Source organism: Geotrypetes seraphini, chromosome 6, assembly GCF_902459505.1.
Source record: "Geotrypetes seraphini chromosome 6, aGeoSer1.1, whole genome shotgun sequence".
In the NCBI taxonomy this organism is placed as follows: Eukaryota; Metazoa; Chordata; class Amphibia; order Gymnophiona; family Dermophiidae; genus Geotrypetes; species Geotrypetes seraphini.
The window spans coordinates 44467943-44482659 of record NC_047089.1 but is presented as its reverse complement, the minus strand read 5'-3'; the positions used below and the strand labels follow the sequence as shown (position 1 = coordinate 44482659).

Below are 14717 nucleotides of genomic sequence, written 5' to 3'. Positions count from 1 at the left end.
TAAAGTGCTCCCCTTCAACAGATGGCTGCTTCTGTCTTGGCCCCAGGAGAAAGAACAAATCGTACACCATTAATCAGCCAATCCTAAGAGGATAAGGGCAGTGCTTGTGGAAATAGTGTCTTAATATATTCAGGGTAATTACAGACTTCTTTGCCCTTTGACTAGCTATTGGTAATAAAGTAGGACTAGATTTTCTTGAAGAAAACGTCAATAAAGGGTATACGAGGTCTGTTCAAAAAGTTCCAGAGCTGATTTTATAAAAATTTATTAAACAGTCTTACAACTTATTCCATTGGGTCTGCTTCAAAGTACCTCCCTTTCCCTACATATACACTTTTCCCAATGTTGTTTCCACTTCTGGAAACAGTCCTAGTTAAAATGCATCTTCAGGAATCGCCAAATGTTGCTGCGTCGAATTTTGCTTTATGTCGTCAATGGTGTTGAATCGCTTTCCTTTCAGCGTGGATTTAAGTTTAGGAAACAGGAAGTCAGCAGGGGTCAAGTCAGGAGAGTAAGGTGGCTGGGGAAGAACTGTCATTGTGTTTTTGCGCAAACGTTTTCAAATTTTGATGCATTTAAAACACCTTCCATGACTCATGACATGTTCCCCATACGCCATTTTCAATGTTTCTTAATTTTCTGTAGCGATTTTATCCAATTTAAAACATAATTTCACGCTGTAGCGCTGCTCGTTGAGGTTGTACATGATGAAAAATAGCTGATCATGAAAACATACTTTCACAAAAACCGCTGTAGCTCAGAGATGAAAACAGATATCGACAAACGGAAAATAGGTTACTCGTGAGGTGTCAAGCTACTCAACGCCACCTAGTGTGTGTCAAAGGAACTTCCTGTTGGCGCGCAATTCAAACTGTCCTGGAACTTTTTGAACAGACCTTGTACATACTATCTAGTGTGATTCTTTTTCGGTATCATTTGGTTAACCTATGAGTGCTAACTCTTCTTTCCTTTTCTCTGGAGTATAACACAGGTAACTAAGTTTACTTTTGGCATCAGCCTGTGTTTTGTTTTGTTTTTTTGTTTTACAATGTTATAATACAATTTTCTGAGTAGTGTCCTTTTGGGCACGAGTATAAATGTGTGCTTCCACAGCTAGAGTCATGATTGTTGCAGTTGTCTGGGTTTTGCCACATCTGAATGAGTGGAACTGACATTTCAGCCATCGTATACTGTGAGGTCTGCAGTTTGTCTTTTGTATATACAGTAGTGGGTTCTCAAATCTAATTGACCAGGGTTTGAAATGAGTAACTTAATGGAGGCATAGGGCTCATGCTAAACAAAGTATGGCAACTGATCATTTAAAAGAAATTTAGCACACAAAAGGACTAGCCAAGGGCAAATGTCTCTTTCCCCTTCCCAAGTTTTTTTTAGAATACGACCTACAAATTCCTCTCCTCGCCTTCCTTTATTTCCCCCAATGAATTTTCTTCTGCATTCCCGCCAGAATTTTTTTCCCATAATTCTTTATTCGATTTTAAAACTATAGTTGTGCACAATAATTAATACACTAACATAGAATATTAAAATCAAAGCACATTAAACTTATAAGAATTCATAAAAAAATAAATAAATTATTTACCCCACCCTTCCACCTATTAATCAATAAATAAATACAGTGGTACCTTGGTTTACGAGCATAATTCGTTCCAGAAGCATGCTCGTAAACCAAAATACTCGTATATCAAAGCGAGTTTCCCCATAGGAACTAAGGGAAACTCGCTTGATACGTTCCCACCCACCCCCACCCCCCCGAGAACAGTGGCGCTGCTCTACCCCCCCTCCCGAGAACCGGCATTGCAACCCCCCCCCCCCCCCCGCTGCAATCCGGCACACCCCCCCTCCACCCCCCCCGCCGCGATCTGAAATCCTCCAGACCCACCCAAACAGGCTTCTTACTTCCATCTGGCCACCGGCACCGGCATGTCCTGTGCGTTGGTGCCGGTGGCCGAAGATCTGCCTCCTCTTCTTTGTTGGGCCTTGAGTATCTGTGCATGCTCAAGGCCTGCGAGTTCACGCTCTCTCCGAGATTCACTCAATGAAACTGCAGGGAAATTTTTTTTCATTCGGAGAATAGTTAAGCTCTGGAATGCATTGCCAGCGGTTGTGGTAAGAGCGGATAGCGTAACTGGTTTTAAGAAAGGTTTGGACAAGTCCCTGGAAGAAAAGTCCATAGTCTGTTATTGAGAAAGACATGGGGGAAGCCACTGCTTGCCCTGGATTGGTGGCATGGAATGTTGCTACTCCTTGGGATTCTAGAATCTTGTTACTCTCTGGGATTCCGGAATCTTGATACTCTTTGTGGATTCTGCATGGAATGTTGCTGTTATTTGAGGTTCCGGAATCTGGCTTACTCTGAGATGCTGGAATGTTGCTACTCCTTGGGTTTTGGCCAGGTACTAGTGACCTGGATTGGCCACTGTGAAAACAGGCTACTGGGCTTGATGGACCATTGGTCTGACCCAACAAGGCTATTCTTATGTTATGTTCTTATGACCCTGGGCACCAGAAATGTAGGCCTGTTAAAAACTGGAATAACATTTCCGGCACCTGGAGTCCTTGGGAGCCGCAATTCTGGAAGCGGCGCTTGTCGGTTGTTGACTCGCGGCAGACACCCATTTTGTAGGCGCCTACCATGGCAGGTGCCAGTTACAGAATCAGAGCCTTTTTGTAGAGCATCTTTTAAAGAATACTATCTTAGCATGGATCATAACAGTGCCTTACATTGTTCACCATTTACTGAATTTGGCCCTAGATGTTGTCATCATTGTGCAATAACTGAGGATCCCCCCCACACCTCTTCTTTTTTTTTCCAATTCTTTATTCATTTTTTTTTTAAATTTACAATAAGTGTAACAGCATTTATAACATTTTAAACTCAAATACACTTAATATTCTGTTAAAATCCATATCAGAATTTATCCCCCTCCCCCCAATCAATAACGTTCTTTAAATTCAAGAAAACCTACCATAAACCCCATTCCTATATACCTTATTTAATATTCAAATCAAAAAACCCCTTCCCCCTCCTCCCCCCATCCTGGATGTGCATTTTTAAGGGGAAAAATAATATTCAATCATTACAATATTTTGTTAATGGCTCCCAAATCTCCTGAAATTTTCTAAAATTCCCCTGCTGTGTATGTTGGAAAATCCAGTGGCATTATCGTATGATACGGTGTTGTTTGGCATGTCAATGAGGGCTAAGAGCCAAATATTATCTAAGAATAACAGGCTTCTACTTATTATGACAGGGGTTGCCATACAACAGATTACGAGTAATTGGAAAAACTGGAAGAGACTTAATTACAGTTTCTGGTGGAACTCTTTATGTCACATTTATAAAATGGAAAGGACCCCCGCAACTCTTCACTGCATCTCCGGATCTCACTGGCCCAGGAAATAGTGTCCTTTCCCAAGAATTGAGCCATATCCTTGGGCCGACCTACAAGACAATTATTTGAATATTCGGCTCAAAATTAGAATTTTGAAACTCCTTTACATTCTAGTATGGTACACAGAGTGACATAGTTTGTTCCAAGTTGGTTACCATATTTTGCTGGTGGTTTACAGTTTAAAAGTATAATGCAATGCTTTGTTCTTGATTTGGGTTCACTTAACAATGTTGTCAAAACTTGTCCTAAAGACATAATAGACCTGCAAACAAAATTACAGGGATAACTACAGGTGTGGTTTATTTCACAGCTAGTCAGGGCAAAGTTGCAATATTTTCTTGTTGACCTTTGCCATTCATGAAATATTTTTATGCCCTTAGCAAAAGAAACTTTAGGATCAATTACCAACTTCAAAGAGGAGATGCTCTTCTTTTTTTTTGTAACAATCATTTTTGTTAAAGTTTTAGTAAAGCAGTACAGTGTAAAATGCCAAAAGATACAGCACAGTCCCATACTTGTACTCTTTTAACTGTTCATTAATATCATAAATATTTTCAGAATTCTTTCAGTAAACTAGTATTTGCATGTTCGATAATGCTTTAGTTTTGAAGTAAGATTCCTAGTAAGAGGAATAACTTAATTTGCACTTGATGAAATTTTTTTTCTAAAGAAATGAATTTGTTTAGGAATCACCTTGTAGAGGCTGACCAGATTTTGGTTTGGGTTATGGTGCGGAAACTGGCCCAAAATTCTTTTCCTGCCTGGTTTTGGTTTTGGCAAAAGGCTACGGCCATGATTTTGGAAACCAAAAATTTGTGCTTTGCCTTGTTTGTCTCCCTCCCTCCCCCACCCCTCCAAAAAAGAGTTGCCTTTCCCACCTGTGGGATCCCTCATCAGGGTTATCTTTTAATCCCTGGCAGTCTAGAGTGTAGTTAGGGCAGCAGTCATTTCCAATCACTCTTGCCTATGCTGGCTCTGCTCTCAAAATGGCTGCCATGACTTCTAGTGTCCTTCCTGCCTAGATGCGCAGTTATAAAATTACACTCCGTCCTTCTACTGAGCCACTGGACTAGACCTTGTACCCCCAAATTATTCCTTGGATCGTTTCTTTACCTATTTTACCCTCCCTTTTACAAAGCTATATGGCAAAAGCCCCGATGCCCTTTAAATCTCTCTGGCCTTTGGGGCAGTCAGCTTTTTAAAAGGGGGGAGGAGTTCATTTCTGAATTAGCTTTTGTTAATACTAAAATTGAAGAGTTTAGGCTATAAACACTTGTTTATTAATTTCTGTAAGATTATAAATCAGTACATTTTAATGACATTCTGCTACCACAAAGCCTTTTAAATCAGTTGAGAGGTCTGGACTAATTAGGGACCTGACGCATTAGAGATTCGATGTAGAGAATGACATGGGGACAAATTTGTCCCTAAATGATCCATCTCATTCCCTGTCCCATTCCATGAGCTCTGTTCCTGCCCCATCCATTCAAGCTCTGTCCTCATCTGCACAAACCTCAAAAATTTAAACATTGTAAGTGAGGCTTGTGCAGATGAGGACAGAGTTTGCCGGGATGGGATGGGGATAGAGATTATCCCTTTTATACAGTAAATTAAAGACACATTCTGTCAGAATGCATTTTCTCAGTTATTTTCATGTCCTGTTTAATGAATAGGAACTATTTGGGGGGGGGGGGTTTGTCAGATATTTGCCAGGTTCTGCATTGCTTTTTTTATTTGAAAAAATGTTGCTTAAAGCTGTGGACATTTATACTTCAAAAGGGATAGCCTGTTAAAAATTAATTTAAAAGAAAAAGTCACATGAAGCACATGCAAAATTTGCAAGTAGATAAGAAAACCAAATGCAAATTGTGTTTTGCCCAGACTTTGATTTTAATTATGGCTGAAGTTAATTTAAGAGCATTTAAAATATCATTTTTGTTTCATTTTAAGGTCAGTTTGTCTTGAACCTGGCTTTGTTTATAAAGGGTGTGACTAATGGAATTAAAAGATGCTTAGCCCAGCTGTACAAATATTTTCTCTTACTTTTTGCTTGTGATTTATAGTAAAAATTTGGAAAACATTTTAAAAGCTTCCCATGCAGTGTGGATAATAAAAAGTTAAACAATGAGATGTTGACACTTTGTTATATTGGAGGGGATCACAGTTCGCTGAAAGCCATAAAATCTTTAAGCGATGAATGATGGCTTGTTTGTATACAATAATTGTGATATAGTGCATTATTTTGTAGGGACCAGATGTGCAACCGATTTTGCTGAAGTTCCTTCTATCTTGATGGAGTACTTTGCAAGCGATTACAGGGTTGTCAATCAGTTTGCAAGACATTATCAGACTGGCCAGGTATGACAGTCTTATGCCATTCTTTGAGAAAATGTTTAAGCAGAATCCAATGTAAAAATAATGGCCCCCTTTCAAGCCGCGTTAGGGTTTTATTTTATTGCTGGCTGGTGCAGGAAAAGCTCTGACGCTGATAGAATTCCTATGAGCATCGGAGCTTTTAACGCAGCGACCGGCGATAAAAAACCCTAACGCGGCTTGTTAAAAGGAGGCCAATGTTTGATGCCGAAATCCTACTATATAAGAACATAGGAATTGCCGCTGCTGGGTCAGACCAGTGGTCCATTGTGCCCAGCAGTCCGCTCACGCGGCGGCCCTCTAGTCACACAAGTTGTCGTACAAATAGCCAATGGGGAACTGAAAGGAAACTGCACATCTTTATAAGCATCCCACAGTAGTCGTTAGAAACACACATAATTTCTTGGTTTGTATACTTGGGTTGATAACTAACAGAAAGGTGTCTACTATATAGTAGGTAGAACAATGGCTTTTTGCACCGTAGATTCCGGTATTGCTTTTGAGATAACCTGTGACAATAAAAGAGAACAGTTGAGCATTAGACTGGAGACTGGGAACCAACTTGCTGTTTGATTAAGTTTTACCATGGGTCATAAAACCACTTCAAAATGGGAAGTTTGCTGTTTAAAAAAGTATTCTGGATATTATGTATGTTGAACGGGAGGGGCATGGAACCAAAGTTTCGTAGCACATGTAGTGCTGTTCTGATAACAAGAAAATTCGGCTGTGAAAACAGAACAGAAATATTTGTTTATTTAATTCGTTTTCTATCCCGTTTTCCCCCAAAGAGCTCATAATGGATTACAGGTTAAATAAAGCATGCATAATATATAGTTAACACAGGGATCTCAAAGTCCCTCCTTGAGGGCTGCAATCCAGTCGTGTTTTCAGGATTTCTCCAACGAATATGCATGAGATCTAAGTGCATGCACTGCTTTCAATGCATATTCATTGGGGAAATCCTGGAAACCCGACTGGATTGCTGCCCTCAAGGAGGGACTTTGAGATCCCTCCTTGAGGGACCCATTAACAGGTTATGATTTGTACTAGATTTGCCATAATTACAGTACAGGTTTACAATAAGATGAATTGAGCCTTATTTTTATCAACTTCTACACAATCCTCCCTTTTAGCTTTGAGGCTCACAATGCCACTTTTGCACTTCCTCCTATCACTAATATATCTTTAAAAATGTCTTATCTCTCCATTTTATTGTGTCTATTTTTTTTTTACATTTGCATCTTTGCTTTCCTGACTACTCGACTGGTCTCTCTTAACTTTTCCAGATATTTTTACCTATCTTCTTTATGCAATCTTTTGTAGTTTATGAAAACTAATCTTTTATTCCTTACTGTCTCAGCTACTACTTTTAAGAACAGAAGGTGGCCTTCTTTTCTTCTTACTTTTCTTACAAAATGGTTTGTTGCCCTTACAATAGCTCCTTTCAGTTTTGCCCTGTGCTTTCCTGCTTCTTCCAGATGTTCCCATCTAGACAATTCTTTGACAGAATCCCCCATCTGAACAAAGTTAGTTTTTTAAAAAAAAATTTAGAACTTTCACTTTCAAATGAGCCTTCTCTACACCTGTCTTAATATTAAACCACACAATGCAGTGATCACTGGATGTGAAATGATCACCCACTTATAACATTAGAAGCACTTTCCCTGTTTGTAAGCACAAAGTCCTGTATGGCCCCATCCTGCATTGGTTCCAATACCAACTGCTGGAACAGTTCTTGTAGAGAATCCAGGATCTCCCCACTTCTAGAAGATCTTACAATAAGGATACCCCAATCAACATCTGGCATAGTAAAATCTTCTATTTAGTAGTACTTCACCTTTTACAGCTACTGTATTTTTCACTCCATAAGATGCACCTGACCATAAGACGCACCCTAGATTGAGGAGGAAAACAAGAAAAAAACATTCTGAAACAAATTCTCCTTGCCAGGCTCTGCACCCTATCCCTCCTCCTTGTCCTGTACCCTGTCCCCCCTCTGCTGGTCTAGTGGTAGGTTAGGACAGAATACAGGGCAGGTCTAAGTGGTAGGCAGTCCCAGTCACTTGTTTTTTGTTGTTAGGTTGGTTTTTTTTAAGAAACGTATAAATTTCCCTAAAAGTGCCCTCCATCGGGGGTGGGCGATGGTATAAAGCAAATCAAAGGATGCCGAAGTGAGTGTGTTTTTAGACTGCTCTTCTCAACAAATATACTGTGCATAGCATGCGTCTCTTACGCCCCCGGTGCTCCCTCTGAGCCATCCTCCAGCAGGGTTCTCAGAGCACCAGACCATTCTCTGGCGAAGGAAAAAGCCACTGCACCGAACAGAAAAAGAAAAGTCCCGAGCCAAAATCTCGTGCCGAACAGACAGTTCTATGAGAGACTCAGTGGATCCCCTGACAAGGCAGCTGCCGCCTCTCGCTCACATCTCTTTCCACTCCTGTCTGGGCAGCGGGAAAAAGGGGGGCAGACGGCGCTTCTCCTCAGCATGCCCATTCGCAGCTTACCCACGAGGCTGCAGTGAGGATGCATTGGACTTGCAAGGGAGCCGGGTCACCTGCGGCAGCCAATGAGGAAGACAGCCTCACCTGGTAAGGCAATTAAACAGCCTGAGAGTCTGAAAAAGAGAGGCTGCACAGATCACTTGGACAGAGGAAAAGTAGGCAATAAACCTATTCCTGTTCCCAGAGGTGGCCAAAAGAGGACAGCTAATCAGGAGGACAGCCCCACGCTTCCCAGTGAGCGAGCGCTGCCCGAGAGCCACTGCAAGCCTCCCTGGGTCAGCTCAGTCGTGCGGTACCATCAGCTGCTGTAGCTGTGTCTCGTGCAGACACAGCTACAGCAGCTGATGGCATCATGCAATTGAGCTGACCGGGGGAGGCTCACAGTGGCTCTCAGGCAGCACGCGCTCATGGGGAAGTGAGGGGGGATGGAGGGAAAGAAGAGATGGCTGGGCCTGTTTTTCAACTCAGTTGTGGAGGTCTGGGCAGCGGGAAGAAAGGGGGGTGCACAGTGCTTCTTCTCAGCATGCCCGTTCACAGCTTCCCTGTGGGATTCATTGGACTTGCAAGGGAGTCAGGTCAACTGGGGAGGCTCGCAGTGACTCTCGGGCGGCGCTGGCTCGCTGGGAAGCGTGGGCGGAGAAGTGAGGGGGGATGGAGGGAAAGGAGAGAGAAAAAGGCAGAGCCGTTGTCTGGTATATTTGGGAAAAAAAGTGCATCTTATGGAGTGAAAAATATGACTTCTACTAATGAAGGAAAACTCCAAAAGGAGATGGCATAGGATGAAGTTAAGAGGTGATAGGCTCAGGAGTAATGCAAAAAAATATTTCTTTACAGAAAGGGTGGTAGATGCGTGGAATAGTCTCCCAGAGGAGGTGGTGGAAATGAAGACTGTATCTGAATTCAAGATAGCATGGGACAGGCATGTGAGATCTCTTATGGAGAGGAGGAGAAAGTGGATGGGCAGACTGGATGGGCCATTTGGTTTTTAACTACCATCATGTTTCTATGTTTCTAAATCTCTGTCCACTTCTTCTTTCTGTGAAAGAGGCCTGTAAAACTATAAAATCCCCTCTCAACTTCTCCCTTGCTCAAGAGATTGACTGGCAAAGAACTATTTTCAGGTGATTTTAGCAGCACACACAGCAGGAATAGAGAATATAAAGGCAAACTTCCTCAGCAGAAATGTTTTGGATCTAAGAAACCAGATTACAAGTATTTATTATTATTATTTTGAACTTTCACATCATGTCACCTTCTGTCTGTAATGATCTGGTTATATAGGCTGCTACTTGGTAAATTTTAAAAGCATTACATAAGTAACATTCCAATGTATTTCTTTATTCAAGCCACTGTCAAAAGCCATGGTCTCACGTCTCTGTGAGTCTAAGAAAGTGTGTGCTGCAGCAGATATGAAGCTTCAGGTAAGTGTATCTTTAATGCAGTATTCACAAAACACAGTGTTCTGAAAATGCAGTGTACAAACCAGCATTAAAACTGGGTGGTAATCCAAGGTACCTGACAGTGTTAAAGTTAGCATCAGATCAGACTTTAGTGTCTGATTGCAAAATGTCAGCATTACCATAGCTGTGTTAAAAATAGTTTTGTCATGGTTTTATTGTCATGGATTTAACTCGCACTTTTTTCAGTAGTAGCTTAAGGTACTGCTACTATTTATCATTTCTATAGCGCTGAAAGTCATACACAGTCCTGTACATTTAATATGTAATAGACTGTCCCTACTCAGAAAAGCTCACAATCTAATTTGGATAGACAGGACATAAAGGGGTTGGGGAGTTTCTTGCAGAGAGAATGATAGAATCTACTTTATGGCGAGTGTGAGTTAGGAGTTGAAAACAGCCTCGAAGAAGTGGACTTTTAGCTTGGATTTGAATACTGCTAGAGAAAGAGCCTGACGTAATGACTCAGGCAGTCTGTTCCAGACATATGGTGCAGCAAGATAGAAGGAACAGAGTCTGGTGTTTGCAGTGAAGGAGAAGGGTATGGATAGGAGGGACTTCTCCAATGAATGGAGTTCATGGTGGGGGGGGAAGAACAGTGGGAGATAAGTGAGGAGAGAGATTGAGGGACTGCAGAGTGAATGCACTTGTAAGTCAATAAGAGGCATTTGAACTGTATTCGGAAATGGATGGGGAGAGTCAGTGAAGTGACGTGAGTAGAGAGATAATATGAGTATGTCAGCTTTTGCGGAATATAAGTTGTGCAGCAGAATTTTGAATGGATTGAAGGGTAGAGAGATGGTTGAGAGAAACAAGTTGCAGTAATCTAAGCAAGAGATGTTGAGAGTGTGGATAAGGGTGATGAGAATGTGCTCGGAAAGGAGAGGTTGGATTTTGGTAATATTATATAGAGGAAGAAACGATAGGCTTTAACAGTTTGTTGGATCTGAGTGGAGAAGGAGAGAGAGGAGTCAAAGATGACCCTGAGGTTTTGAGCTCACAAGACAGGGAGGACAGTTTTAGATGACGGTGAAACATCCAGTTGACAATGTTGAACAGGCAGACTGAGACTTGGACCTGGATTCCTGCAAGAGATATCTGGTGTGAAGTAGATGATTTGGGAATCATCAGCATAGAGGTGGTACTGAAAACCATGGGAAGAGATCAGCGCACTGAGGAAGTGGGTATAGATGGCAAAAAGGAGAGGTCTCAAGACAGAGCCTAGGGGTACACCGATTGATAGTGGGATAGCAGTGGAGGAGGATCCACTATTGCATATACTGAAAGTGCGATGGGAGAGATTAGGAAGAAAACCAAGAGAGACCAGAACCCTGGAATCCGAGTGAGGACAGCATGTCAAGGAGTAGGTGGTGATCAGCATTGTCAAAAGCAGCAGATAGGTCGAGAAGGATGCGAATAGAGTAGAGGCCTTTGGATCTGGCCAGGAACAGTTCATTGGAGACTTTAGCAAGGGCAGTTTCAGTGGAATGCAGTGGGCAAAAGCCTGATTGAAGTGGTTCAAGGATAGCTTGAAATGAAAGGAAGTTCAGGCAGCGGCAGTGATCAGCACATTCAAGTAGCTTGGATAAGAAGGGAAGAAGGAAGATGGGGCGATAGTTGGAGGGTCATGTGAGGTCTAATGAGGGTTTTTTGAAGATAGATGTAACTACAGTATGTTTGAAGACATCAGGAACAGTTACAGTGGAGAGTGATAGGTTGAGGATGTGATAAATAGGGGGATTGACAGTGGGAGAAAGAGTGCTGAGTTGGAGGGTGGGAATTGGATTAGAGGAGCAGGTAGTGGGTTTGAAGAAGGAAAGAAGATGTGTAGTTTCTTTTTCAGTGATTTCAGAGGAGGAAAAAGTGGTAAGGGTTGAGGGGAGGTTGGCAGAAGGGACAGATGGAAGGGGAGTGGGGGGTATTTGACCTGGTTGAGAACTCAAAAGTGAATCTTTTGAACCTTGCCATAGAAGAACTCAGCCATAGTCCAGGGAGAAAGTGAATGGGGGATCGGAGGTGAGGGCATTTTGAGGATAGAGTTTAGTGTGGCAAAGAGATGAAGAGAGTTAGTTAAATGGACATCATATTCTTGTTTGGCAAGTGAGAGGGCAGACTGGAAGGATGTCAGCAGGAATTTGAATTGTATGAAGTCAAATATGTGTGCGGGATTTAAGTCAAAGATGTTCAACGGATCAGGCACAGGAGTGTTTTTGTTCGCAAAAATTTGGAATGAATTCCCTTTAAAAGTCAGACTTCTTTCTCATTTATCAATCTTTCGGAAAGTGTTGAAAACCTATCTATTTCAGAAATTTCTGACTAATTCCTCTACTTTAAACTAATGATTATAGAGGTTGAGGACCTATCTAACATCTTTCCATGTTCTGTGAATATTCTGTTAAACCAAGTCGAGCCCTATTGGAGGGATGAATCGGTATATAAAACCAATGATTGGATTGGAGTGCAGGTAGCAGATGACGGAGGTCAGCCAGGGCTGGGGTTTGGCCCACCGTACAGAAAGTGAAGTGGGAGAAGCGAGGGTATCTAGAGCAAAGGAAAGAATGGTGTTATAGGAGAAGATGGTTTCATTGACAGACTTGTATGACATAATAGTTGAAGGGAGGGATGACATAGAGAAATAAATAAATAAATGTGGATAGGGTGACAGGGTCAATAATCTGAAGGTTCCTAAATGTATTGGTAGTGATTGGCTGGATCTGAGTGGGAGGGTGATAAATTGTGAACGTCAACAGATGATGGTCAGAAAGGGGAAGAGTTGAGGTGCAGAAATTGGTGGTAGAGCATTTGGAGAAGAGGTCAAGGCAGTGGGTTTTCTGGTGCGTAGGTGTGGTAGAGCACAGCTGGAGATTGAATAAGGATGTTAAAGCAAGAAACTGGAAGACATGTAGGAGTCAGAAGGGGTCATCAGCATAGATGTTGAAGTCACCAAGGATGAGGGAAGGAGATAGAATGAGAGCCTAGAGTCAGTCAGTGAGGAAGGAAGAGAAGAACTTATCAGGGGGTTGATAAATGACTGCTGCTCAGAGAAGTAGAGGAGCAAATAGATAGATGGAATGGACTTCAGAGAAGGGAGAGCAGTGAGATTGAGGTGGTTGAAGGAGTTGATATCTGCAAGATGGCGAGAGTAACAGCCCAACCCTACCTTCATGACTAACTGGGCGAGGTGCATGTGAGAAAATGTAGTCTCCATGACACAGGGCGGCAGCTGAAGAAGAGTCTACCAGATCCAGATCAGTTAGTGCCAATAGGTGGAGAGTTCAAGAGATAAAGCAGTCATGGATGAAGTTAAGCTTGTTGGAGACAGAGTGGGCATTCCACAGGATACATGAGAAAAGCAGAGAGATGGGGGGGGGGAGGAAAGGAACAGAAATATGAGTAAGATTGGTTTCATTACGTTGTGACCCCCCATGAGTAGGGTGGGGTTGATTGGGAGGGCCGGGATTTTGCCAAGAAAACTATGGTAATCCTAATCGAAGCAGTAGCTGCCTCATTGCTCATACATATGATTTTTGATGGAGTGATTTGTGTTTGACTTACAAGTGGTTGAAAGTTTTTGTAACTATGAATGTAAATTTCTTGCTCGCTGCCGGTTCGCTGCTAATCCCACCTGGTATATGCATAAGTTTCATGTATAGAGCCCATAATACAATCCTACACATAAAATTGTATAAATGGAAAAAAAGACTTATGCAGTCAATATCAATGCAGACCATTTAAGTCTTTTTCAGTATCAATCCCTTAGTGAACATCTTTGTTATTGCTTAAATTCTAGGCAAAAATGCATCTATATTTTATTTCCTATGTAGGTTTTTTATGCTGTTCTTGATCAAATCTACCATGGGAAACATCCTCTAAGGAAATCGACTACTGAAATTTTGAAGGAAACGCAAGAGGCATTTTATGGACTGCCTCATGTGCCTAATACTGTGAGTAGAAAGTTTTAATCCCAAGTTTCAGAAAAGATTAAATAGAAGCAGGGGCAGACTTGACATGACCAGACCAGACTTGACATGACAGACAGTGACCTGGGCCCCATGTGCTAAAGATCATGGGCCATTAATCACCTATCAAAACTGATTAAACTAGATAGAAGCTAGGGGAAAGTGGACTCCCTACTGTTATGGGCCCTCAGGCACTGCCTTATTGTCCCTATGGTCAGTACCCCTGGGTCAGGGGTAGGCAATTCCAGTCCTCGAGAGCCGGAGCCATGTCAGGTTTTCAGGATATCCACAATAAATATGCATGAGATAGATTTGCATCTCAAAGAGGCAGTGCATGCAAAGCCATCTCATACATATTCATTGTGGATATCCTGAAAACCTGACCTGACTCCTGCTCTCGAGGACCGGAATTGCCTACCCCTGCCCTGGGTGGAAGGATTGGGTTGAGGATTGTTGTGGGTGATTTTTAATCAACTAAGGTAAATAGAAACAAAGAAACTGATGTCAGCTCACTTTTCCTAGTGTGTAGATAAAATGATTGTCACTATCTTAAATCCTATGCATGATACTTGTTCTTTGCTTCAGATAGGACTTCATATATCACTGCCCTGTTTCACATGAAACAATCTACTAAAAATGTTCCCAGCTTTATTTTGTGTTTTTGGTGAATTATACGGCGGCAACATATAGGGTCAAATCATTTTCTCTGTCCTTACTACAGAGCCTATTTGATTTTCAGCTTTACTGTCATGTTTTTATTTGTAAGAAACCTGAGTGCCTGTCTTATACTTTGCTAAATTATTTAATTTTGTTTTTGTCCCCCCCCCCCCCACTGATCTCACGTATGCACTATGACTGAACCAAAATAAATTTGACCTCTGAAAGGCAAATAATGGGGGAAAAAAGGGAGTATCAGTTGTCAGTTATCTTTAGGTGTCACATAAAAGAAAGGATACAAGAGTTAAATGAAAAGTCGTGCCTCCTGAATTCACCAACAGATGGCAGCACTGATGT

The 14717-nt window shown here is 41.8% G+C and overlaps 1 protein-coding gene across 3 annotated transcripts in view; it reads left to right on the top strand.

The window, feature by feature from the left end:
- MIPEP (mitochondrial intermediate peptidase) overlaps positions 1–14717 on the top strand; it is a 190942-nt gene that overhangs the window by 102988 nt on the left and 73237 nt on the right. For all 3 annotated transcript variants that reach the window (XM_033949151.1, XM_033949152.1, XM_033949150.1), the window contains 3 exons: positions 5662–5771; positions 9634–9708; positions 13569–13688. In XM_033949151.1, coding sequence (XP_033805042.1) covers positions 5662–5771; positions 9634–9708; positions 13569–13688 — 305 coding nt within the window. The remainder of the gene's footprint in view (positions 1–5661; positions 5772–9633; positions 9709–13568; positions 13689–14717) is intronic.